This window comes from Oncorhynchus masou, chromosome 9 (genome assembly GCF_036934945.1).
Source record: "Oncorhynchus masou masou isolate Uvic2021 chromosome 9, UVic_Omas_1.1, whole genome shotgun sequence".
NCBI classification, from domain to species: Eukaryota; Metazoa; Chordata; class Actinopteri; order Salmoniformes; family Salmonidae; genus Oncorhynchus; species Oncorhynchus masou.
In genome coordinates, this window is record NC_088220.1 from 60,377,331 (window position 1) to 60,404,342 (window position 27,012).

Sequence of the window (27,012 nt, forward strand, 5' to 3'; positions counted from 1 at the left end):
AAGCCTATTTTGGACAACAGAAATCGCTTTCAATGGAAATTCAAATTGTTGTTACTCCAGGGAAGGATTACTATAGTCTGGGTCTGGGAAACCTGCCCTCAATATCATTTTCTAACATACAGCAGAGTTTTTTCCAAGTCTATTTTCCTCTTGGGGACAATAAAGGGTTCCACTTTATTTGGATAGTCCCATGCAGATGATCTGCAGATACTCAAACTATCAACAACCGATCAACTGCAACTCTGTTGATACATAACAGCTGGCTGATGTTACGTTTAGGGATAGTTAGAAGACATTTTTGTTGGCTGTTAGTTGAACAATCTAGAGGACATACCTGTAGGAAGCGTGTGCTGAGCGGCGTGTTCTCCCTCAGCTCCACGCGGTAGGTCAGGGTGTCGAACACGGGACCATGGTCGTTCTCCGCCTGGACGTGCACCACCAGCATCATGGTAGAGCTCAGCTGCGGCGCGCCGCCATCTTTAGCTGTCACCGTCAGGTCGTAACGCGGCGTTACGTCGTATGACAGCCCACCAACCAGCCGGATCTCCCCTGTGCTGCGCTCCATGGAAAAGGTTCTTTGACCTCCGCTTGAGGTCGCGGTGGAGGAAAGATCAAAGGTCATCTGGCCGTTGAGGCCGGAGTCCCGGTCTTTGGCCTGGACTCTGTAGACCACGGTCCCTATCTCTGTGTGCTCCGGGAGGAGGAGAGACTCAGAAGAGGAGGGCATGAAGACAGGAGCGTTGTCGTTGATGTCCTGGATGGTGATGTGGACGTGGGTCTGACCGAAGGCAGGGGGGCTGCCGCTACGAGCCTGGAGCTCCAGGGTTAGAGAGGGCTGGGCCTCGTGGTCCAGAGGAAGGCTGGTCCGCAGGGCACCACTCTCTGGGTCCACAGTGAAGTAGCCAGCAGGGTCTCCAGAGGAGATGGTGTACAGGATGTCCTTACTGGGGCCGCCTGGGAACAGACAGGGGAAGTTGAATGTTTTATTATCCCTTATGTACAGGATACACATGGCTCCTTGCAGGTTCTTTATTTCACAAAGCAACAACCATAAGGAATAATAAAAGATAACAATATGAACATAAAGTAAATGGATCAGTAGAAAAGAATACATATCGTAGCATAAGTATAATACCGGAAGGAACCATTTATAGTCCAATATTTTACGTGTATTGGGGAAGGGAGGCAAGTGTTTGAACTGTGCAGTATTTATCAATCATAATAACAGTCTGGTAGCAGCAGTTGTGATGTGTGTGTAGCACAAATGTGTGTGTGTGTGTGTGTGTGTGTGTGTGTGTGTGTGTGTGTGTGTGTGTGTGTGTGTGTGTGTGTGTGTGTGTGTGTGTGTGTGTGTGTGTGTGTGTGTGTGTATTTTTGTGGGTGTGTGAGTGTTTGAGTGCATGTTTGTGAATACCGATGCAATTGTGTGTGTGAGTTTATTTTATTTGTATCTTTTGAAGTGAGATGACAAGATCCAGAGCCAGTCCAGACGAGGAGAATAGAACCAGACCAGACGAGGAAAATAGAACCAGACCAGACGAGGAAAATAGTACCAGACCAGACGAGGAGACCAGAACCAGACCAGACGAGGAGAATAGAACCAGACCAGACGAGGAGAATAGAACCAGACCAGACGAGGAGACCAGAACCAGACCAGACGAGGAGAATAGAACCAGACCAGACGAGGACAATAGAACCAGACCAGACGAGGAGAATAGTACCAGACCAGACGAGGAGACCAGAACCAGACCAGATGAGGAGAATAGAACCAGACCAGACGAGGAGAATAGAACCAGACCAGACGAGGAGACCAGAACCAGACCAGACGAGGAGAATAGAACCAGACCAGACGAGGAGAATAGAACCAGACCAGACGAGGAGAATTGAACCAGACAAAACGAGGAGACCAGAACCAGACCAGACGAGGAGAATAGAACCAGACCAGACGAGGAGAATAGAACCAGACCAGACGAGGAGACCAGAACCAGACCAGACGAGGAGAATAGAACCAGACCAGACGAGGAGAATAGAACCAGACCAGACGAGGAGACCAGAACCAGACCAGACGAGGAGACCAGAACCAGACCAGACGAGGAGAATAGAACCAGACCAGACGAGGAGAATAGTACCAGACCAGACGAGGAGACCAGAACCAGACCAGACGAGGAGAATAGAGACCAGAACCAGACCAGATGAGGAGAATAGAACCAGACCAGACGAGGAGACCAGAACCAGACCAGACGAGGAGAGAACCAGACCAGACGAGGAGAAACCAGACCAGACGAGGAGAATAGAACCAGAAACGAGGAGACCAGAACCAGACCAGACGAGGAGACCAGGCAGAGACCAGACCCAGGAGACCAGAACCAGACCAGGCGAGGAGAATAGAACCAGACCAGACGAGGAGACTAGACCAGAACCAGACCCACGAGGAGAATAGAACCAGACCGAGGAGACCAGACCAACCAGACCAGACCAGAGGAGAATAGAACCCAGACCAGAACCAGACGAGGAGAATAGAACCAGACCAGACCGAGGAGAATAGAACCAGACCCAGACCAGGAGAATAGAACCAGACCAGACGAGGAGACCAGAACCAGACCAGACGAGGAGAATAGAACCAGACCAGACGAGGAGACCAGAACCAGACCAGACGAGGAGAATAGAACCAGACCAGACGAGGAGAATAGAACCAGACAAAACGAGGAGACCAGAACCAGACCAGACGAGGAGAATAGAACCAGACCAGACGAGGAGACCAGAACCAGACCAGACAAGGAGACCAGAACCAGACCAGACGAGGAGAATAGAACCAGACCAGACGAGGAGACTAGAACCATACCAGACGAGGAGACCAGAACCAGACCAGACGAGGAGAATAGAACCAGACCAGACGAGGAGACCAGAACCAGACCAGACGAGGAGAATAGAACCAGACCAGACGAGGAGAATAGAACCAGACCAGACGAGGAGAATAGAACCAACCGAGAGAAGAACCAGACCGAGGAGACCAGAACCAGACCAGACGAGGAGAATAGAACCAGACCAGACGAGGAGACCAGAACCAGACCAGACGAGGAGAATAGAACCAGTCCAGACGAGGAGAACAGAACCAGACCAGACGAGGAGAATAGAACCAGACCAGACGAGGAGACCAGAACCAGACCAGACGAGGAGAATAGAACCAGACCAGACGAGGAGAATAGAACCAGACCAGACGAGGAGAATAGAACCAGACCAGACGAGGAGACCAGAACCAGACCAGACGAGGAGAATAGAACCAGACCAGACGAGGAGACCAGAACCAGACCAGACGAGGAGAATAGAACCAGACCAGACGAGGAGAACAGAACCAGACCCGAGGAGAATAGAACCAGACCAGACGAGGAGACCAGAACCAGACCAGACGAGGAGAATAGAACCAGACCAGACGAGGAGAATAGAACCAGACCAGACGAGGAGAATAGAACCAGACCAGACGAGGAGACCAGAACCAGACCAGACGAGGAGAATAGAACCAGACCAGACGAGGAGACCAGAACCAGACCAGACGAGGAGAATAGAACCAGTCCAGACGAGGAGAACAGAACCAGACCAGACGAGGAGAATAGAACCAGACCAGACGAGGAGACCAGAACCAGACCAGACGAGGAAAATAGAACCAGACCAGACGAGGAGAATAGAACCAGACCAGACGAGGAGAATAGAACCAGACGAGGAGGCCAGAAGCAGTCCAGGTGAGGAGACCAGAACCAGAACAAACGAGGAGAATAGAACCAGACCAGACGAGGAGAATACAACCAGATCAGACGAGGAGACCAGAATCAGTCCTGATGAGGAGACCAGAACCAGAACGGATGAGGAGAATAGAACCAGACCAGACGAGGAGAATAGAACCAGACCAGACGAGGAGAATAGAACCAGGCCAGACGAGGAGAATAGAACCAGACCAGACGAGGAGAATAGAACCAGACCAGACGAGGAGACCAGAACCAGACCAGACGAGGAGAATAGAACCAGACCAGACGAGGAGACTAGAACCAGACCAGACGAGGAGACCAGAACCAGACCAGACGAGGAGAATAGAACCAGACCAGACGAGAATAGAACCAGACCAGACGAGGAGAATAGAACCAGACCAGACGAGGAGACAAGAAGCAGTCCAGGCGAGAAGATCAGAACTAGTCCAAACGAGGAGACCAGAACCAGACCAGACGAGGAGACCAGAACCAGACCAGACAAGGAGACCAGAACCAGAACAGACGAAGAGAATAGAACCAGACCAGACGAGTAGAATAGAACCAGACCAGACGAGGAGACCAGAACCAGTCCAGATGAGGAGACCAAAACCAGTCTAGACGAGGAGAACAGAACCAGACCAGACGAGGAGACCAGAACCAGTCCAGACGAGGAGACCAGAACCAGACCAGACGAGAAGACCAGAACCAGACCAGACAAAGAGACCAGAACCATCATGTACAGAATATTATTCATCCGTATTAACGAGTCATTTCTCAAGCCATAACTAAATGACTTCTCTCTGTAAGGTCTGCCATATTGTATTATAAGTGTTGAGGAGGAGGCCAGAACCAGACCAGACCAGATGAGGAGACCAGAACCAGGCCAGATGAGGAGGCCAGAACCAGACCAGAAAAGATGAGGAGACCAGAACCAGACCAGACGAGGAGACCAGAACCAGACCAGACGAGGAGATCAGAACCAGTACAGATGAGGAGACCAGAACCAGACGAGGAGACCAGAACCAGACCAGACCAGACAAGGAGACAAGAACCAGACCAGATGAGGAGGCCAGAACCAGACCAGACCAGACGAGGAGACCAGAACCAGACTAGGCAGAGAGCACTTCAGTTACAATATACTCCCCCTCAGTCATTTGTCAAGGATTTTACACTGTGACAGAGTCCTAAATATCCAAAGTAATGATTATAAAAACAATGTCCTGGGATGGAATGTGTGATTAATGTGATTTCTAAACGAGGTGTGTACAGTGGCTCGCTGCCTATTTGAACAACTGGTACAGGGAGCACAGAGGGAGCACAGAATGCCCCAGTGAGTCCTTTCAGCACATGCTGCCCACACACACACACACACACACACATACACACTCACACACTCACACACTCACACACACACACACACACACACACACACACACACACACACACACACACACACACACACACACACACACACACACTCACACACTCACACATGCATATGCATATGCATACTTTCAAACAGGTGTTAGCGGTCCTTAAGCAATCAGAAGTTCCAAATCCAAGTCACACCCACCGTTCTTACTGATGGCCTGTACGATGCCAACCTCAGTCCCTCGCAGTACGTTTTCACATACAGTGAAGCTGTACTGGCTGTGTTCGAACACAGGAGGCGCCACCAGGCCTGCCACCACACTGATGTTGACCCGGGCGTTGACCAGTGCTGCCAAACCCCCTCCGTCCTGGGCTGAAACCACCATGGGGATCACCGTGTTGGCCTTGCCGTGCAGCGACCGGGACAGGGAGATCACACCTGGTGGAGAAAGGACACAAATCACAATGGTCAAGGTCAGACACAGCTCCAAATACACACACAGAGACATGAGGATGGACACACACACACAAACATACACACTTTATTTAATTCCAGGAAAATTCAATTCCAGCGCGCTGGCATCTGGCATCTGACATCTGTAAGATCCATTAAACACATGGTGGAAAATACAAGAATGCCTTTTTCCTCGATACACCTGTAACTATATAAGAAGTTAATACAGTACCAACGTGTGTCTTTGTTGTTAAAGCTGTACTACATGTAAAAACACCAACGTGTGTCTTTGTTGTTAAAGCTGTACTACATGTAAAAACACCAACCTGTGTCTTTGTTGTTAAAGCTGTACTACATGTGAAAACACCAACCTGTGTCTTTGTTAAACAGTAAAAACACCAACCTGTGTCTTTGTACTACATGTAAAAACACCAACCTGTGTCTTTGTTGTTAAAGCTGTACTACATGTAAAAACACCAACCTGTGTCTTTGTTCATAGTTAAAGCTGTACTACATGTAAAAACACCAACCTGTGTCTTTGTTGTTAAAACCTGTTAAGGCTCGGGACAATACTGCTCCCTTTGGATGAATTGCGTGCCCATAGTAAACTGAAAAATAATCTGTCCAAAATTGCTAATATATGCATATAATAATTATTATTGGATAGAAAACACTCTAAAGCTTCTAAAACCGTTTGAATTATGTCTGTAAGTATAGCAGAACTCACAGGGCAGCCAATCTCCCAAACTAGTTTTGGAAACATGAAAGTTGGGCCAACTTTGACGTCATCGCCCCCACCCTTCCCAACCAGCTATGGATCTGGAAACACTTTCTATGTCTTCCACTAGATGTCCTCATTCAGTAGAGCGTTTAATTGTGCAAATCCCGCGAGCTTTGACCCTTTGGGAGGCAAAAGAGTGGGTGTCGCGAGAAAATACAGTCATTCCTCTGTTCCAGATTGTCTGAGAAGAATTGCTTTTGTCCGGTTGAATCGCCAATTGTTTTGTACATTTATAACATCCTAAAGCTTGATTCTGCACTTAGTTTGACCAGTTTAGTCAACATATAATATGTAATTTTGAAGTTTTGATGTGCAACTGTTCGGGACCAGAAGTAATTTTGGATGCATTTCAGCTGAAAGTGGTAGCATATGCTAATACAAAGACACACGACTTGAAACAAAACGAAGTATGACTCCTTCCACTACATTCTGATCGAAGACCATCAAAGGTAAGGGAATATTTATGTTGTAATTTTGTATTTCTGTTGACTCCAACATAGCGGAGAAATATTGCTTACGTCTGAGCGCCGCCTCAGATTATTGCATAGTGAACGATTTCTTTAATGTTAAAAATAAATGTGACAAAGCGGTTGCATTAAGAAGCAGTGTATCTTTGTAACTATATGTAGAACATGTATATTTAGTCAAAGTTTATGATATGTATTTCTGTTATCTGGAGGAGCTATCTATAATTTCTCCGGACATTTTTGAGGATTTTCTGAACATGGCGTCAATGTAAACGGAGATTTATGGATATAAATTGCATATTATTGAAAAAAACATAAATGTACTGTGTAACATGTCCTATTACTGTCATCTGATGAAGATTTTCAAAAGGTTAGTGAATTATTTTTCTTTTAATCCTGCGTTTGTGATTGCATCTTTTGTTCGACAAAATGGCTGTATATCGTCTGTGTCTTTGTGGTGGTTTGACATAAATATGTGCTATGTTTTCGCCGTAAAACATTTTAGAAATCTGACGCACTGGGTAGATGAACAAGGTGTTTATCTTTCATTTGAGCTATTGGACTTGTTAATGTGTGGAGGTTAAATATTTCTAAGAATATTTTTGCATTCTGTGCGCCACCTTTTGAGTTGAGCGGGGGGGGGGGGGGGGCCTTGGGGAGCCTGTACCGTGAACACTTTAAAGCTGTAATACATGTAAAAACACCAACCTGTGTCTTTTTGTTAATTAAAAAGATGTATTACAGCAAAAGTACCAACCTGTGTCTTTGTTGTTAAATCTGTATTACAGTAAAAGTACCAACCTGTGTCTTTGTTGTTAAATCTGTATTACAGTAAAAGTACCAACCTGTGTCTTTGTTGTTAAATCTGTATTACAGTAAAAGTACCAACCTGTGTCTTTGTTGAGGGTGAAGAAGGGGGAGTTGCCCCTGGGGACGGTTCGGTATGTGACCCTCCCGTTCTCCCCAGTGTCGGGGTCAAGGGCCGTAACCTTGACAACAGAAGTGCCAGGTGCACTCTGGGAGCTAAGGCTGACGGCGTAGCTCACAGGGTAGAAGACTGGTCTGTTGTCATTGATGTCCAGCAGGTCCACCCTGACGTAGGCCACAGAGTTCAGACCGCCCTGCAGGGGAACAGAAAGGAAAATCAAACAATAAATCAAAAAGACAACTCTCATTGGAATGTGTTAGAAGTATCAGTGACATTCTGTGTTGGTTTGTTGGAGATTTATGTGAAACCAATAATAAAACAATGGACAAATCCAGAATTTTCTGGGACAGTCACCACATGAAGTGTCCTGGGGTAGGAAAGTTTTTTATTTCAACATGCTTCATTTAAGCTGAGCACCTTTCCCCCTTTATATCAAAGCCCAGCTGTAGTGAGTTAGGTGTTGGGTTTGCACCTCTTCTAAGGATAAAAAGCTCTCTGTTCTACTAGACTTTGCATGCTGTTGTATATCAGCAGGACTAAGTGGTAAACAAACACATTTGACCACATTAATGGAGAAAGTTCAAATCAGCAGGAACCCTGTTAAAAACGTCTGACTCTGAAATCTAGTCCTGGCAGGTTGGTGGAGGGATACAGATTGATAGCTTCCCCAGGGAAACAGCAATCTGTCAGGATCTGTGGGGGTTGAGAGGGCTCGCTACTGCCACAGAGCAGAGAGCTCTGTTTCCCTGGCGGCTCGTTCTGAACAGAATACAGAGCAGGCTTTTCATTTGGCCGGACTGATGAGAGGGTGGGGGAAGGAGGAGGAGGAGCAGCGGTCCAACTTATTAAATATTACTGCTCTCTGCCTGTCTGACTGTATGTCTGTATGTCTGCATGTCTGTCTGTGTCTGACTGACTGACTGTCTGCCTGCTTGCATTTCTGTCTGTCTGTCTGCATGTCTGTCTATCTGACTGTCTGCCAGTCTGCTAGACGTTGTATGCATTTTTCTCTCCCTCTCTCTCTCTCTCTCTCGCTCTATCACTCTCTCTTCTCTATCTGATTGCTTTACCATGACTGCAGTGATTTCCATTAATTTCTACCCTTTTACTTTTAAGTATGATTTGGCGTGTGGCGCTACAGGATGCTATCACAGCACAGTCCTGCCAGGGAGACTCATTCACAGCACAGTCCTGCCAGGGAGACTCATTCACAGCACAGTCCTGACAGGGAGACTCATTCACAGCACAGTCCTGCCAGGGAGACTCATTCACAGCACAGTCCTGCCAGGGAGACTCATTCACAGCACAGTCCTGCCAGGGAGACTCATTCACAGCACAGTCCTGCCAGGGAGACTCATTCACAGCACAGTCCTGCCAGGGAGACTCATTCACAGCACAGTCCTGCCAGGGAGACTCATTCACAGCACAATCCTACCAGGGAGACTCATTCACAGCACAGTCCTGCCAGGGAGACTCATTCAAAGCACAGTCCTGCCAGGGAGACTCATTCAAAGCACAGTCCTGCCAGGGAGACTCATTCAAAGCACAGTCCTGCCAGGGAGACTCATTCAAAGCACAGTCCTGCCAGGGAGATTCATTCATAGCACAGTCCTGCCAGGGAGACTCATTCAAAGCACAGTCCTGCCAGGGAGACTCATTCAAAGCACAGTCCTGCCAGGGAGACTCATTCAAAGCACAGTCCTGCCAGGGAGACTCATTCATAGCACAGTCCTGCCAGGGAGACTCATTCAAAGCACAGTCCTGCCAGGGAGACTCATTCACAGCACAGTCCTGCCAGGGAGACTCATTCATAGCACAGTCCTGCCAGGGAGACTCATTCAAAGCACAGTCCTGCCAGGGAGACTCATTCAAAGCACAGTCCTGCCAGGGAGACTCATTCAAAGCACAGTCCTGCCAGGGAGATTCATTCATAGCACAGCCCTGCCAGGGAGACTCATTCAGACTATTTTATTTGGCTGCACTAATGACAGATTTGCTGCGCTGCTGTGTTCTGCTCTGCCTGGCTGGGGAGCTGCTCCCCTCTCTACTAGCTATCCTGGCGCTGGCTCTATAGCTGCGTCTAATAGCCAGGGTTCTGCTAGCTATTTGTCTGCTGTGAACCCTGCTGTGAAATGTCGGTTAAAAAGATCCATTCAATTGTTGGAAGCATTAATATTACCAGTGTGCTGGAGTTTTTCTTCTTTTAACCCTGCTGTTATAAACACTCTGAAAAACACTGCTTTAAGAGATCACTGTCAGGAGTTTAATGTACTCACAGGGAGAGATTAGAATGCCACTCTATTCCCATAGGGCTCTGGTGAAAAGGAATGGACTATATAGGGAATGCAGACATTGGATGAGGATGGAGAGATAGCCAAGAAGTGGGTCTATAGAGAGAAGAGGGTGGAGAGATAGCCAAGAAGTGGGTATAGAGAGAGAAGAGGGTGGAGAGATAGCCAAGAAGTGGGTATAGAGAGAGAAGAGGGTGGAGAGATAGCCAAGAAGTGGGTCTAGAGAGAGAAGAGGGTGGAGAGATAGCCAAGAAGTGGGTCTAGAGAGAGAAGAGGGTGGAGAGATAGTCAAGAAGTGGGTCTAGAGAGAGAAGAGGGTGGAGAGATAGCCAAGAAGTGGGTCTAGAGAGAGAAGAGGTGGAGAGATATCAAGAAGTGGGAGAGAAGAGGGTGGAGAGATAGTCAAGAAGTGGGTCTAGAGAGAGAAGAGGGTGGAGAGATAGTCAAGAAGTGGGTCTAGAGAGAGAAGAGGGTGGAGAGATAGCCAAGAAGTGGGTCTAGAGAGAGAAGAGGGTGGAGAGATAGCCAAGAAGTGGGTCTAGAGAGAGAAGAGGGTGGAGAGATAGCCAAGAAGGGGGTCTAGAGAGAGAAGAGGGTGGAGAGATAGTCAAGAAGTGGGTCTAGAGAGAGAAGAGGGTGGAGAGATAGCCAAGAAGGGGGTCTAGAGAGAGAAGAGGGTGGAGAGATAGCAAGAAGTGGGTCTAGAAGAAGGGTGGGGTCAAGAAGAGAGAGAAGAGGGTGGAGAGATAGCAAGAAGTGGGTCTAGAGAAGAAGGGTGGGTCTAGAGAGAGAAGAGGGTGGAGAGATAGCCAAGAAGGGGGTCTAGAGAGAGAAGAGGGTGGAGAGATAGTCAAGAAGTGGGTCTAGAGAGAGAAGAGGGTGGAGAGATAGCCAAGAAGAGGGGGGTCTAGAGAGAGAAGAGGGTGGAGAGATAGTCAAGAAGTGGGTCTAGAGAGAGAAGAGGGTGGAGAGATAGCCAAGAAGGGGGTCTAGAGAGAGAAGAGGGTGGAGAGATAGCCAAGAAGGGGGTCTAGAGAGAGAAGAGGGTGGAGAGATAGCCAAGAAGGGGGTCTAGAGAGAGAAGAGGGTGGAGAGATAGCCAAGAAGGGGGTCTAGAGAGAGAAGAGGGTGGAGAGATAGCCAAGAAGGGGGTCTAGAGAGAGAAGAGGGTGGAGAGATAGCCAAGAAGGGGGTCTAGAGAGAGAAGAGGGTGGAGAGATAGCCAAGAAGTGGGTCTAGAGAGAGAAGAGGGTGGAGAGATAGCCAAGAAGTGGGTCTAGAGAGAGAAGAGGGTGGAGAGATAGCCAAGAAGTGGGTCTAGAGAGAGAAGAGGGTGGAGAGATAGCCAAGAAGGGGGTCTAGAGAGAGAAGAGGGTGGAGAGATAGCCAAGAAGGGGGTCTAGAGAGAGAAGAGGGTGGAGAGATAGCCAAGAAGGGGGTCTAGAGAGAGAAGAGGGTGGAGAGATAGCCAAGAAGTGGGTCTAGAGAGAGAAGAGGGTGGAGAGATAGCCAAGAAGTGGGTCTAGAGAGAGAAGAGGGTGGAGAGATAGAAGAAGGGTCTAGAGGAGAAGAGGGTGGAGAGATAGCCAAGAAGTGGGTCTAGAGAGAGAAGAGGGTGGAGAGATAGCAAGAAGGGGGTCTAGAGAAGAAGGGTGGGGATCTAGGGGGAGAGAGAAGAGGGTGGAGAGATAGCCAAGAAGGGGGTCTAGAGAGAGAAGAGGGTGGAGAGATAGCCAAGAAGGGGGTCTAGAGAGAGAAGAGGGTAGCCAAGAAGTGGGGAGAGATAGTCAAGAAGTGGGTCTAGAGAGAGAAGAGGGTGGAGAGATAGTCAAGAAGTGGGTCAAGAAGTGGGTCTAGAGAGAGAAGAGGGTGGAGAGATAGCCAAGAAGGGGGTCTAGAGAGAGAAAGGGTGGGGTCTAGAGAGAGAAGAGGGTGGAGAGATGGAGAGATAGCCAAGAAGGGGGTCTAGAGAGAGAAGAGGGTGGAGAGATAGCCAAGAAGGGGGTCTAGAGAGAGAAGAGGGTGGAGAGATAGCCAAGAAGTGGGTCTAGAGAGAGAAGAGGGTGGAGAGATAGCCAAGAAGGGGGTCTAGAGAGAGAAGAGGGTGGAGAGATAGTCAAGAAGGGGGTCTAGAGAGAGAAGAGGGTGGAGAGATAGCCAAGAAGTGGGTCTAGAGAGAGAAGAGGGTGGAGAGATAGCCAAGAAGGGGGTCTAGAGAGAGAAGAGGGTGGAGAGATATGGAGGAGGGGAGAAGAATAAACTCCATAATAAATAATAAAGTCCACTGCTGGACTTGTTCCGGAGAGGTTGAGGAAGGTGGAGGGAGAGATGGTTAGTGGAGGGTAAATGGAGGGAAGAGTGCAGAGGGAAGGAGAGATTAGGAGGGTGGAGAGATACAGTGGGAGATGTGTGGAGACTCACCCCGTCCACGGCTGTGACAGTAAAGTCGTAGCTGGTTGGTCCCTGATCCCTGTCCAGAGCCACGTTGGTACAGATCTGTCCTGTCTCCTTCCCTACAGAGAACTGGGAGGGGACAGCACTGTTGATGCCTGACCCCAGAGAGTAGCTGATGGAGCCGAAGGAGCCACCGTCCGCGTCTGTCGCTGTCACCTGCAGAGAGGGAGATAAAAGAAGAGGATGTCTGGGTTAGACAGTTTGTCTTAAGGGGATCTTTCACTGTTACGCCTATGAAGACACAATAATCTTAGGAGCTAGACAAGAAAATACTCACTAACTTTTGGAGGACATTGGATGTTGACTTCAAAAAATACTATTATTCCACTACCGTAAATTACTTTTGGACAGCTGAAGCAAGCACACAATTTGACTTCAGGAAAATTACCCTTCTAGTTAGACCAATGTATTTTAGCATGTACCCTGTGGGATAATTTTGGATAGTACCACTAGTATGAACGAGAACCCACACAGGACAGTACAGGACAATACATGACAGTAACAGTACAGTACAGTAACAGTACAGTACAGTAACAGTACAGTACAGTACAGTAACAGTAACAGTAACAGTACAGTGCAGTAACAGTACAGTACAGTAACAGTAACAGTACAGGACAGTAACAGTAACAGTAACAGTACAGTGCAGTAACAGTACAGTACAGTAACAGTAACAGTACAGGACAGTAACAGTACAGTACAGTAACAGTACAGTACAGTAACAGTAACAGTACAGTAACAGTAACAGTACAGTGCAGTAACAGTACAGTACAGTAACAGTAACAGTACAGTGCAGTAACAGTACAGTACAGTAACAGTAACAGTACAGTACAGTACAGTAACAGTAACAGTAACAGTACAGTGCAGTAACAGTACAGTACAGTAACAGTAACAGTACAGGACAGTAACAGTACAGTACAGTAACAGGACAGTAACAGTACAGTGCAGTAACAGTAACAGTACAGGACAGTAACAGTAACAGTAACAGTACAGGACAGTGACAGTGACAGTAACAGTAACAGTACAGTACAGTACAGTACAGTACAGGACAGACCAGTAACAGTAACATGACAGGACAGTAACAGTACAGTACAGTACAGGACAGGACAGTAACAGTACAGGGCAGTAACAGTAACAGTAACAGTGATAGTAACAGTAACAGGACAGGACAGTACAGTACAGTACAGGGCAGTGACAGTAACAGTTACAGTAACAGTAACAATACAGTACAGGGCAGTAACAATACAGGAGAGTAACAGTAACAATACAATACAGTACAGGACAGTACAGTAACAGTAACAGTAACAGTAAAGTACAGTACAGTACAGTACAGTACAGTACAGGACAGGACAGTACAGTAACAGTAACAGTAACAGTACAGTACAGGACATTACAGTACAGGACAGTACAGTAACAGTAACAGTAACAGTACAGGGCAGTAACAATACAGGAGAGTAACAGTAACAATACAGTACAGTACAGGACAGTACAGTAACAGTAACAGTAACAATACAGTACAGGACAGGACAGTACAGTAACAGTAACAGTAACAGTACAGTACAGGACATTACAGTACAGTACAGGGCAGTAACAGTGACAGTAACAGTAACAGTAACAGGACAGGACAGTACAGGACACTGCAGTAAAGGACAGTGACAGTAGCAGTAAGAGTAACAGGACAGGACAGGACAGGACAGGACAGTAACAGTACAGTAACAAACAGTACAGTACAGGACACTACAGTAACAGCACAGTAACAGTAACAGTAACAGTAACAGGACAGTACAGTACAGGACACTACAGTAAAGGACAGTGACAGTAGCAGTAAGAGTAACAGGACAGGACAGGACAGGACAGGACAGTAACAGTACAGTAACAAACAGTACAGTACAGGACACAACAGTAACAGCACAGTAACAGTAACAGTACAGGACAGTAACAGTAACAGTACAAGGATGGTAACAGTAACAGTAACAGTAGGTAGCAGTAACAGTACAGGACAGTAACAGTAACAGTACAGTACAGGATGGTAACAGTAACAGTAACCATAGGTAGCAGTAACAGTAACAGTACAGTAACAGTAACAATACAGTAACAGTAACAGTACAGTACAGTACAGGACACACCAGTAACAGTAACAGTACAAGACAGTAACAGTAACAGTAGAGTACAGGACAGTACAGAACATTAACAGTAACAGTAACAGTAACAGTAACAGTAACAGTAGGTAGCAGTAACAGTACAGGACAGTAACAGTAACAGTACAGGACAGTAACAGTAACAGTACAGTACAGGATGGTAACAGTAACCGTAACCATAGGTAGCAGTAACAGTAACAGTACAGTACAGGATGGTAACAGTAACAGTAACCATAGGTAGCAGTAACAGTAACAGTACAGTAACAGTAACAATACAGTAACAGTAACAGTAACAGTACAGTACAGTACAGGACACACCAGTAACAGTAACAGTACAAGACAGTAACAGTAACAGTAGAGTACAGGACAGTACAGAACATAAACAGTAACAGTAACAGTAACAGTACAGTAACAGTAACAGTAACAGTAACAGTACAGGACAGTAACAGTACAGGACACCAGGTGTTGTTGGAGGGAGTATTTTCTTCTCGTCTGTGTTGTTTATCTGAGTTAGAGCACAAGCCAAACCACCTCCTCTGATAGAACGAGGCACTGGGGGAGGGAGGAGAGGATGACTTCCCCAGTCCTGCCTGCGTTTAGCCGGGAGAGATGCCAGCAGTAGAGACAGCCAGGCTGGTTCAGGAGTGGAGTGGCGTCTGTCTGAACAGCCCAGTGACAGGGAGAGAGGGAGGATGGGGAGGGAGGGAGGGGGATGGGGAGGGAGGGCTGGGGAGCAGCAGTGTACCCCCCACAGTACGCCTCACTGCCTCCCTGCCTCACCACATTATAACTCTAATGTTCTACCCCTCAACGTCTGGTTCTAATACACCTCACATCTACAGTACAGAGAGAGCTGAGAGCTGGGACTGGTGGGTTCATAACAGACAACCTCCACTCAGTTCAGCCCAACTCCCGAGCCAGCCACTAGTCAGCCGCGGAGAGGAGACTGTAGCAGTTCCCTGGATTAGACTAACCAAACAAGCCAATCAGAGAGCCTCCTGGGTACTGGCAGGGTAATCGTTTGCAAGTGTTGGCTCGGGATCGCAGCTAGAAAGAGATTACAGATGGGGTTAAGCCTCACAAGTTGATTAGAGTTCTCTCTTCCTTCCATCTCAAAAAAGGGGGGGGGATCTCTCTGGGAAGGAAAGTACAACTACTACTACTGCAGTATGGCTTCTCTGTGCCTAAGAGGGCAGCTAGGAGAGAGCTATGAGAGACTGGGCCAAGGAAAATACAGCCAGCCATGCTTATCAAAAGCACACACTTCTCTGTCCTGGCCTGGCCCTGGCTCCTGTGAGTGTACGAGGTGATGACGATTCTCAACTGAAACAGGATCTCTGTTCTGTATGGTTGTACGGAGCTGTATGTGTGTATGTGTGCATACATGTGTGTGTTTTTGTGTGTGTGTGTGTGTTTGGCCTAACGACAGCCAAAGGACAGTGAGAGAGCCAGCAAGAGACCCTGTGATGTTGGCAGAGAGAGACACACACCAAAGAGAAGGCTAGTAAAACCACAGGAGGGGTCAGAGACCAGGAGCTTGTTGAGGAGAGGTGAGCATCTCTGTTAAAACACAGCAACTCTCTAGGCCTGAAGCTGTAGCTTCAATATTCTATTATCTGACATGGGGCACATTATTAATAACTACTGCACTGCTCCCTCTTGTTCTCACCATAGTTGCATGACTGAACCTGGACAAGTTAAACACTGGTCGTGGCTTACTGTAGGAGACAGCTTGTTTTGTGTGTGTGTGTGTGTGTGTGTGTGTGTGTGTGAGAGAGAGGGAGAGAGAGAGAGAGAGAGAGAGAGAGAGAGAGAGAGAGAGAGAGAGAGAGAGAGAGAGAGAGAGCTATATGAGTAGACACAAACGTAGCTTTCCATTTCAGCCACAACCAGGCATGGAGGAATGTTTATTTTCCTAGCCAATACCACCGTCATAAAAAATGGCACCTGTACAATACTCACATTAAATATTTATGATATGAGGGCTGACAAATGAACTGGTAGAATGCACCTGGGATTTACAGTGGAGGGGAAAGAATGGAACTATGATTTCAGAGGTAGAGGCTATGGAGTTCGCTACTCTCATATGAGCGCAATACTGAAGCTGGAGGGAAAACACTCTTCTGTAGCAGAGCATTAAAAAAAGTGCCAGACACGAAAATAGTGAGGGTCTCCTGGCTGCATAGCCTGGATGGACAGTGGAGTAGTGGAACAGTATTACTAGGACCTAGAGTTATTCCTGGCTCGGTCATGTGGTTGAGAAAGACTCATGGCCCTAAGAATAACACATGAAAAGCAGAGCAAGGAGAATAAAGTATCTTCAAGTAAAGAGATGGATAGGGTGACCGGGGATAAATAGATAGATAGATAGAGAGAGAGAGAGAGAGAGAGAGAGAGAGAGAGAGAGAGAGAGAGAGAGAGAGAGAGAGAGAGAGAGAGCAGGCCAGTTGTGAATGTTAGCATTCTACATAACTGCAGAGAGACAAAAGTACACGGCACCAACCACAGTTCACATGCACACGCCACAGCTCTGCCTCAAAGGTGAATGGATACAACTGAATGCTAATCTGGTTAAGGCTAGAAAGAGAACGAGAGAGAGAGAGGATGGAGAGAGAGAGCGAGAACAGTACAGTCCAGGGATTGGGAGCTATGAGGCTGTTGTATGTTGTGAAGACAGATATCAGGAGTAATAGGAGGCATGTGGACAGGTTCACCTCCAGTTCAGAATGGTCTCACCTGCCTGACGCCCGTTATACATGGTAGAGATAGATGTACTGATCCAACTGTTATCTACAATCTCTCCACGCTTGATTTCAGGGAAACACACATTGACAAACATATCCAGTGGATGTTAGACTATAATAACCCTGCTCTAAATGCAACCCTCTAAAGGTAACCATATATTTAGCACCAAATGCAGAGGAGTTTTATGTTGTTGTACTATAATGAAGGTACTATAGAATTGACATAGAACCCTAAACGTTCACAATACTACGCCTGTGGAGAGCAATCAGAATGATCTCAACTCTACAGGGACCTGGAATCTCTATTCTTCTCTCATTCTAGGTGAGCTGAGGCTGAGGACTAGTTCTGCCTGTCCAGGACATGTGTCCCAAATAACACCCCGCCCCTACAAAGTGCCCTATGAGCCCTGGTCAAAAGTAGTGCACTAAATAGAAAATAGGATGCCATTTCAGATGCAGGCAAGAAGATGCCAGCATAACATCTCCACTCAGATGGACAGGCTTGGTTAATAATGAGACCGAATGTCTTTGTCCTAAATGGCACAGTAGTGCACTATCGGGAATACTGGAATAGGGTGCCATTTGGGACACAAGCAGAATAATTAACCAAACAACAGACAGACAGACAACTGGGAGTGACGAGGAGGAATAACCCAATAAAATTACGTCTCTGGCGTTCATCAAAAAGTCCTGATGGAAGGAGCTGTGGTAAATTATACACAGTGAGAGAGATAGAGGGAGAGAGAGGGGAAGCGGAAGAGGGAGAGAACGAGATGAGGGGAAGGTGTAAATCACTCACAATGTGCTAAGACTAATAAGAACCATGTGATTAAGATTGATGTCCGCTCACCATGCGCCTACCATGTCGCAATGCTGAGTATTTAAATCTGGTATCTGGTGTTGTGTTGTTATAATTATAATCACAGCCAGACTGTTCCTTCCCTTTATACAGTATGGGTCCCAAATGGCACACTATTCCTTATTCCCTAATAGGGCTCTGGTCAACAGCATTGCACTATATAGGGAATAGGGTGCCATTTGGGACACAACCATAGTCACAGCGGTGAAAACATACTGTACTTACGTTAACTAACAGTGCAGCTCAGTTCCAGCCTTGGCAGGGATACATGTGTGTTGTGTTATACATTTCCAACTTGAATCCATGGTTCCATCATCGAGTAACGTCACAGTTCCACTCTCCTCCAGCTAATGGAATAAGGCTCAGGGCTTCGTCCCAAATGGCACTTTATTCCATATATAGTGGGCCTGATCAAAAGCAATGCACTAACTAGAGTATAGGCATGACATTTGAGACACAGTCAGGGGTCTGTGAAGCTGAGGATTTGACCTCTGAACTTTAGCCGATGCTACACAGGGTGAGTGAACTCTGACCCAATACAAACCAACCTGTAGACACTAGCCAATCAGCCGCTGTCTTATTCAAACGCTTGTAAACTACAGCTAAGTATATGTGTGCTTCAGCCAACTGTTCTTCTTCATTGACAATGAGTCAGTCACAGGTAACTACATACAGACCTGGTAACCAGGCTAGAACATAACTACATACAGATCAGGTAACGAGGCTAGAAGAGAACTACATATAGACCTGGTAACCAGGCTAGAAAAGAACTACATACAGACCTGTTAACCAGGCTAGAAGATAACTACAAACAGATCTGGTAACCAGGCTAGACCATAACTACATACAGACCTGGTAACCAGGCTAGAAGAGAACTACATACATACCTGGTAACCAGACTAGAACATAACTACATACAGACCTGGTAACCAGGCTAAAACATAACTACATACAGACCTAGTAACCAGGCTAGAACATAACTACAAACAGATCTGGTAACCAGGCAAAAACATAATTAGATACATACCTGGTAACCAGGCTAGGAGAGAACTACATACATATCTGGTAACCAGGCTAGAATAGAATTACATCCAGACCTGGTAACCAGGCTAAAACATAACTACATACAGACCTAGTAACCAGGCTAGAACATAACTGCATACAGACCTGGTAACCAGGCTAGAACATAACTACATACAGACCTGGTAACCAGGCTAAAACATAACTACTTACAGACCTAGTAACCAGGCTAGAACATAATTACATACAGACCTGGTAAACAGGCTAGAACATTAACTACATACAGACCTAGTAACCAGGCTAGAACATAACTACAAACAGATCTGGTAACCAGGCTAAAACATAACTACATACATACCTGGTAAACAGGCTAGGAGAGAACTACATACAGACCTAGTAACCAGACTAGGAGAGAACTACATACACATCTGGTAACCAGGCTAGAAGAGAACTACATCCAGACCTGGTAACCAGGCTAAAAAATAACTACATACAGACCTAGTAACCAGGCTAGAACATAACTACATACAGACCTGGTAACCAGGCTAAAACATAACTACATACAGACCTAGTAACCAGGCTGGAACATAACTACATACAGACCTGGTAACCAGGCTAAAACATAACTACATACAGACCTAGTAACCAGGCTAGAACATAACTACATACAGACCTGGTAACCAGTCTTAAACATAACTACATACAGACCAATAACCAGGCTAGAACATAACTACATACAGACCTGGTAACCAGGCTAAAACATAACTACTTACATACCTGGTAACCAGGCTAGGAGAGAACTACATACAGACCTAGTAACCAGACTAGGAGAGAACTACATACACATCTGGTAACCAGGCTAGAAGAGAACTACATCCAGACCTGGTAACCAGACTAAAACATAACTACATCCAGACCTAGTAACCAGGCTAGAACATAACTACATACAGACCTAGTAACCAGGCTAGAACATATCTACATACAGACCTGGTAACCAGGCTAAAACATAACTACATACAGACCTAGTAATCAGGATAGAACATAACTACATACAGACCTAGTAACCAGGCTAAAACATAACTACATACAGACCTGGTAACCAGTCTAAAACATAACTACATATAGACCTGGTAACCAGGCTAGAACATAACTACATATAGACCTGGTAACCAGGCTAAAACATAACTACTTACAGACCTAGTAACCAGGCTAAAACATAACTACATACAGACCTAGTAACCAGGCTAAAACATAACTACATACAGACCTGGTAACCAGGCTAAAACATAACTACTTACAGAACAGGTAACCAGACTAGAACGTAACTACATACAGACATGGTAACCAGGCTAGAAGAGAACTACATACAGACCTGGTAACCAGGCTAGGAGAGTTCCCACACTTTCCCATGTAAAATTAACAGGTATCTGATATCCCCATCTCCTGACCCCTCTACAGTGACCTCTGCTGTACTCTAATACTCTGTCTGCATCCCAAATGGTACCCTATTTCCTACATTGTGAACTACTTTTGACCAGAACCCTATGTGTGTCCTCTTCAAAGTAGTGCACTATATAGGGGATGCGGTCATTAGGGGATTTGGGACATAGCCTGGTACTGTGATCCTCTGAGTCGGTTTTGTATTGTTCAGGCTTCTCTCCCCTCCCTCTGGGTCTCTGCTCTGCCCACTGTGGTGCTGCTGTGTTGGGCAAACATTCCCTTTTTATTGGATTAGAAGTTCAAAGGCAGGAGAGTTGTTAGATGATGGTCGGGAGCCAGCAGAGTTCTGTCTCCACTCAGTGTGAGAGAAGAGTAGAGTAGAGCCTGGTCGGAGATGTCCTATGAAGCGAGGCAGAGATAGGGAGGACTGGGGTTGGAGAGATGGAGAGAGGGAGGTGGAAAGCGAGTGGGAGAGGAGAAAAGGGACAGGTGACGAGAGAGTTTGCGGATTGAGGAGCCAGAGGGAGAAGGAGAGAGGAAACGCGAGTTAGAGAAAGGGAGAAGAGGGAGATAAAGAGTTTGGAGAGAGATTCACTTTTGGCTGGGTGTTCAGTTAAACAACCTGAAGAAGGATCCAAAGACAACTGGGCACTGTGCGGTTTGTGTTCAGTTCACCCATCAGATTCCTGCTGTATGGAGCCTTCTTTCCAGTACTACAGTATGTGTGACCTCGTATAACCCTGCTACTACCATTACATGCAGACCCCAGTGTGGACAGAGCTGGAACAGAGGTCGGAGAGTAGAGTTCGGAGAGTAGAGGTCAGAGAGTAGAGGTCGGAGAGTAGAGGTCTGGGAGTAGAGGTCTGGGAGTAGAGGTCTGAGAGTAGAGGTCAGAGAGAAGAGGTCTGGGAGTAGAGGTCTGGGAGTAGAGGTCTGGGAGTAGAGGTCTGAGAGTAGAGGTCTGAGAGTAGAGATCTGAGAGTAGAGATCTGGGAGTAGAGGTCTGAGAGTAGAGATCTGAGAGTAGAGATCTGAGAGTAGAGGTCTGGGAGTAGAGGTCTGAGAGTAGAGATCTGAGAGTAGAGATCTGAGAGTAGAGGTCTGGGAGTAGAGGTCTGAGAGTAGAGGTCTGAGAGTAGAGGTCTGGGAGTAGAGGTCTGGGAGTAGAGGTCAGAGAGAAGAGGTCTGGGAGTAGAGGTCTGGGAGTAGAGGTCTGAGAGTAGAGGTCAGAGAGAAGAGGTCTGGGAGTAGAGGTCTGAGAGTAGAGGTCTGGGAGTAGAGGTCAGAGAGAAGAGGTCTGGGAGTAGAGGTCTGGGAGTAGAGGTCTGAGAGTAGAGGTCTGAGAGTAGAGATCTGAGAGTAGAGATCTGGGAGTAGAGGTCTGCGAGTAGAGGTCTGAGAGTAGAGATCTGAGAGTAGAGGTCTGGGAGTAGAGGTCTGAGAGTAGAGGTCTGAGAGTAGAGATCTGAGAGTAGAGATCTGGGAGTAGAGGTCTGCGAGTAGAGGTCTGGGAGTAGAGGTCTGAGAGTAGAGGTCTGAGAGTAGAGATCTGAGAGTAGAGATCTGGGAGTAGAGGTCTGAGAGTAGAGGTCTGGGATTAGAGGTCTGGAAGTAGATGTCTGGGAGTAGAGGTCTGGGAGTAGAGGTCTGGGAGTAGAGGTCTGAGCGTAGAGGTAATACATGGTGTAGAGCTATGACCATGGAGGGCTCTGGTATAAGCCAACACAACCTCTCTCTCTCTCTCTCTCTCTCTCTCTCTCTCTCTCTCTCTCTCTCTCTCTCGACACTGATGTTGGCCTCCTATTGGGTAATATATTTTAGCTCTGATGTTTGCATGTTTTTGTGGGTGGAGCTTTTGGCTGATGTGTGTGTTAATTGGCCAGTTGATATGCCGCTGCACATGCACTCCATCATTGGTCTGTTTGGTTTGGCAGCAGATGCCCTGATTTGGTGGTTTTGTCCCAAGAGAGTAACATTTCTATTGGGAAAAAGTGAGAGAGAGAGAGCGGGAGAGAGAGAGGGAGAGGGAGAGGTAGAGAGAGAAAGAGATAGAGAGAGAGAGGGAGAGGGAGAGAGAGGAAGAGGGAGAGGGAGAGATAGATAGAGAGCGAGAGAGAGAGAGAGAGAGAGAGAGAGAGAGAGAGAGAGAGAGAGAGAGAGGGAGAGAGAAATAGAGAGAGAGGGAAAAGAGATAGAGAGAGAGACACAGAGAGTGTAGGACTAGTATATAGGCAGGAGATGTGATGAAAACTGCATAATGTTTAGAGAAAACATTTCTCCCACTGCAATTTATCAAATAACAGGCCCTTAAATGAGTGTTGCACTCACACCCACCATGCCTCATAATTAAATCACGTAGTCTAATCTAAGTGTTTTTTCTAATAGGGGCAATGATTCCCCCTTTGGGACCTCTGGCTCGTTCCCTTATTCCTTATAATTACAGAACTAATGGCTGATGGGAGTTCTTCTGCTGATTACTAAATTAACGGTCCATATTTTCACAACACGCCCCAAGAGTAACAGACTTTGATTCACATCATGACCAGAACATTATCTGAAATGGCACCCTATTCCCTCCCTGTATAGTGCACCACTTTGACCAGCGCCCTATGGACCCTGGTCAAAAGTAGTGCACTATATAGGGAACAGGGCCCTGGTCAATAGTCATGCACCATGCATTATATAGACAGTGCATTATACCAGGGATGGACAACTTTTAATGGGGGTGTGGGCCATGAACCCCCCCATCACAAAACATTTTAGTGGCCCCCCTCTAGACAGCGGAGAGAAATGTTTTACGAGTTAATTTCCCCGGCCGTTAATTCGCCCATAATAACACATTTAGATAGCTGGCCGCTGAACTAACTCAGGAATAAAAAAAATGTGAATATGACATGGGTTAATTGACTGAAAACAACCAAATGTGGAATTTGCACCTTGTGCTTTTACTACAGTAAGCTGAGATCCCGACTGAGTTCCTACATTTCTATTTTTATTTTTCATTAAATGCTTTTTTTGGGGGGGGGGGGTTGATCCAAGGGATGCCCCTCCCTACACATTAGGATGACAAGACACATTATTGTTCTAAGAATGACATTCTCCAGACTCGTCTCTTCTCACCACAAATGGTCAATGTCCCATGTGTAGATTAATGTGACAGATTCATTGGCGCAATCCATCAAGGCTGCAATTGTACTAGTCCCTAAAGAGCTAAGGTTCAGATGGATGGATTGATATTGAGACAGTTAGCAGACAGAGAAATAGGAAAGCACAAACACAACGAGAGAGACGGAGGGAGAGACAGAGAGACAGAGAGAGAGAGAGGGGGGTGGGAGAGAGAGAGAGAGAGAGTGTGTATTTGAGAGAGAGAGAGAGGAAGGGAGGGAGAGAGAGAGAGGGAGAGAGAGAGAGAGAGAGAGAGAGAGGGAGAGAGAGAGGGATGGTGAAATCTGGACAGTGAAACCCAATGAGCTTTCCCAGCTGTATTATCCTGGCATCACTTCTGAAGAGGAGAGAGGGAGAGGATGAAGGGAAGAGAGGTGTAGGAGGAGAAGGGAGAGGGAACCTTGCCCAGTTCTCAGCCTCTTTCACTGAGCCTTTAACTCCAAAGCAGCAGGTACTCAGTCCAACAGCCCCCAGCAGAAACACAGCCCCCCACCATGATACACACCACCAACAGCTAAGGGCTCAACAGCTTTGCCCATGCCCCCCCCCCCCCCCCACAAACACACACACACACCAGCTGGGTGGTAAGAGAGATAAACATAGAGAAAGAGGGGAAGGAAGAGAGGGATGAAGAGAGGCAGGCTACACACTAAAGACGAAAGTATAAACCCCACACAGGGACATCTGCCTCCTCGGCTCCATCCCACTGCTGTATACTGTACTACAATACATCTAACAACAGCTTTGCCCATGCCCCCCCCCCCCCCCCTACTGTACTACAATACATCTAACAACAGCATGCACATCTCTAGTCATGATTGTTAGTACTGTATCTAACTACTGTAGATGTCCCACTGCACTTTATCAGATAAAAGGCCCTAAAATGAGCGTTGCACTCACACCCACCATGCCTCATAATTAAATCACGTAGTCTAATCTAAGTGTTTTTTCTAATAGGGGCAATGATTCCCCCTTTGGGACCTCTGGCTCGTTCACTTATTCCTTATAATTACAGAACTAATGGCTGATGGGAGTTCTTCTGCTGATTACTAATTAACAGTACATGAGTAATGGACTTTGATTGACATCACGACCAGAACATGATCTAAAATGGCACCCTATTCCCTCCCTATATAGTGCACTACTTTGACCAGTGTTCTATGGGTCCTGGTCAAAAGCAGTGCACTATATAGGGAATAAGGTAATGGGCCCTGGCTAAAAGTAGTGCACTATATAGGGAATAGGGGGATGGGCCCTGGCTAAAAATAGTGCACTATATAGGGAATAGGGGGATGGGCACTGGCTGAAAGTAGTGCACTATATCGGGAATAGGGGTCCTTTTGGATTGCATTCCCAGCTTTGTGAAGTGCTCTGGTCTGCCCAGATGTCTATTAAAATGAATCTGTCTGCATTATGGCACCTTTGTAAAACATCATATATAAGTCAGCATCAGTCAGCGTCTTTCTTTAGCCCTGATGCACTGACCTCTCTCTCTGTCCCGTCCAAGAAGTATACTGCTATACTGTCGTCGGGAGAAAACACTATCATCTTCAGGCTCTGTCCTCTCAACATTTAAATTATTTCCAACTGTCCTTTCTGGTCTGGGCTCACAACCAGACGATTGCTATTGATGAATAATGACTGACTGACTGGCTGTCTGACTGGATGGCTGCCTGACAGAGCTCTGCTAGCTTTCAATGATAGTTCAATGACACTTTCATGACAGCCAAGAATAACCAAGTAAACATGTATTCCTTTCTGACCAGACTACTAAATTCAGTGTTGACTTCACTGAAGGTTTGATCAGTTAGTGGTTTCCTTTTTGGGTCTCAAGGTCTGCATCCCACATGGGCCCTGGTCGAAACTACTATAAAGGGAATAGGATGCAATTTGGGAATCATCCAGGGTTAGGAAAAACCCAGGACCCTCATTTCTCATGAGTATCTATGGATTCTGCAGTCTTAAGCCATGGAGATGTCTGAGTTAGCTGTAGAGATACCTTGAGGCATTGGTTACTCGAAAAACAGTGGTTTCATGAACGTGCTCTTTTTATTTTCCACTGTGTAGTATTGACATAAACCTGCTGAGGTTGGGCTGGACTGGGTTGGCAGCAGGTATAGTTAGCATAGGATTGGGTCCCAAATGGCAACCTATTCCCTACATAGTGCACTACTTTTGACTAGGGCTAGTGAACTACGCCTGCATTTAGATAGGCAGCCCAATTCTGATATTTTTTTCACTAATTGTTCTGTTGACCAATCAGATCAGCTCTGAAAATTATCACATATGAAAAGATCGGATTTAATTGATGAAAATACCAATTAGTGGAAAAAATATCTGAATTAGGCTGCCTGTGTAAATGCAGCCAATGTAGTGAACAGGGTGCCATATGGTACATAATTGGCAGAGGAACATCAGGAGCGGCAGACAGAGGGAGAGGGGGATGAAGGAACAAAGGAGGAGAGATAATATGTAAGACAGGGTGTAATGAAACTAGGAGCCAGAGTGCAAAGAAGGGCTTGGAGGGTAAGGTTTATCTTTCCTCTCTTCCTCTCTCCACTCTCTCTTTCTCTTCTCTTCTCTCTCTCCTCTCATCCTCCTCTCTCTGTAACAGCCAGTGTGTGTTTCATCTGACAACTCCCTCTGGGAGTGATTAAAGCAGCAAGCTATTTAAGGGGAAGAAGGGGAGGGAAAGGAGGGAAACATTTGGGGAAATGATGGATAGGGGAGGGAAAATGAAGGGGAACAGAGAGGGGAGAGGTATAGAGGAAATATGGATGGGATGCCTAGATAGTTAACTACTCCCTACGTCTACACGAGATACTGTACATCCACATACAAACAGAAACACTGCACAGTACAAACATGTACACATAGTCCTCCATTTGGCAAATCTGGCCATAGCTCTACAATCTTGATTCTTGCTTACAAGCAAAAACTCAAACAGGAAGTACCAGTGACATGCTGAATTAGAAAGTGGTCCAATGAAGCGGTTGCTAAGATACAGGACTGTTTCACTAGCACAGACTGGAATATGTTCCGGGATTCATCCGATGGCACTGAGGAGTTTACCACATCAGTCACTGGCTATATTAACTTCTTGGTGACAGGGGGGCAGTATTGAGTAGCTTGGATGAACAAGGTGCCCAGAGTAAACTACCTG

General features: G+C 46.5%; 1 protein-coding gene across 1 annotated transcript; it reads right to left on the reverse strand.

Annotated features, from left to right (window-relative positions):
- Positions 1 to 456: 456 nt before the first annotated feature.
- On the reverse strand, positions 457 to 22,385 carry LOC135545050 (protocadherin-16-like). Its single transcript, XM_064972703.1, has 7 exons — positions 22,070 to 22,385; positions 21,441 to 21,841; positions 12,454 to 12,642; positions 7,703 to 7,934; positions 5,314 to 5,550; positions 515 to 954; positions 457 to 483 (listed from the first exon to the last, which is right to left on the reverse strand). The coding sequence occupies exons 1-7, from the start codon at positions 22,383 to 22,385 to the stop codon at positions 457 to 459; spliced, it is 1,842 nt and encodes a 613-aa protein (XP_064828775.1).
- Positions 22,386 to 27,012: the final 4,627 nt, after the last annotated feature.

Excerpts from the sequence above, each read along its gene's own strand:
- LOC135545050 (XM_064972703.1), bottom strand. The coding sequence starts at position 22,385 with ATGGTCATAGCTCTACACCATGTATTACCTCTACGCTCAGACCTCTAC. Across the intron at positions 7,935-12,453 it reads CTGTCACAGCCGTGGACGGG|GGCGGTCTGAACTCTGTGGC; the intron begins GTGAGTCTCCAC and ends GTTCCCCTGCAG. Across the intron at positions 484-514 it reads TTGGTGGGCTGTCATACGAC|CTAAAGATGGCGGCGCGCCG; the intron begins GTAACGCCGCGT and ends TGACGGTGACAG.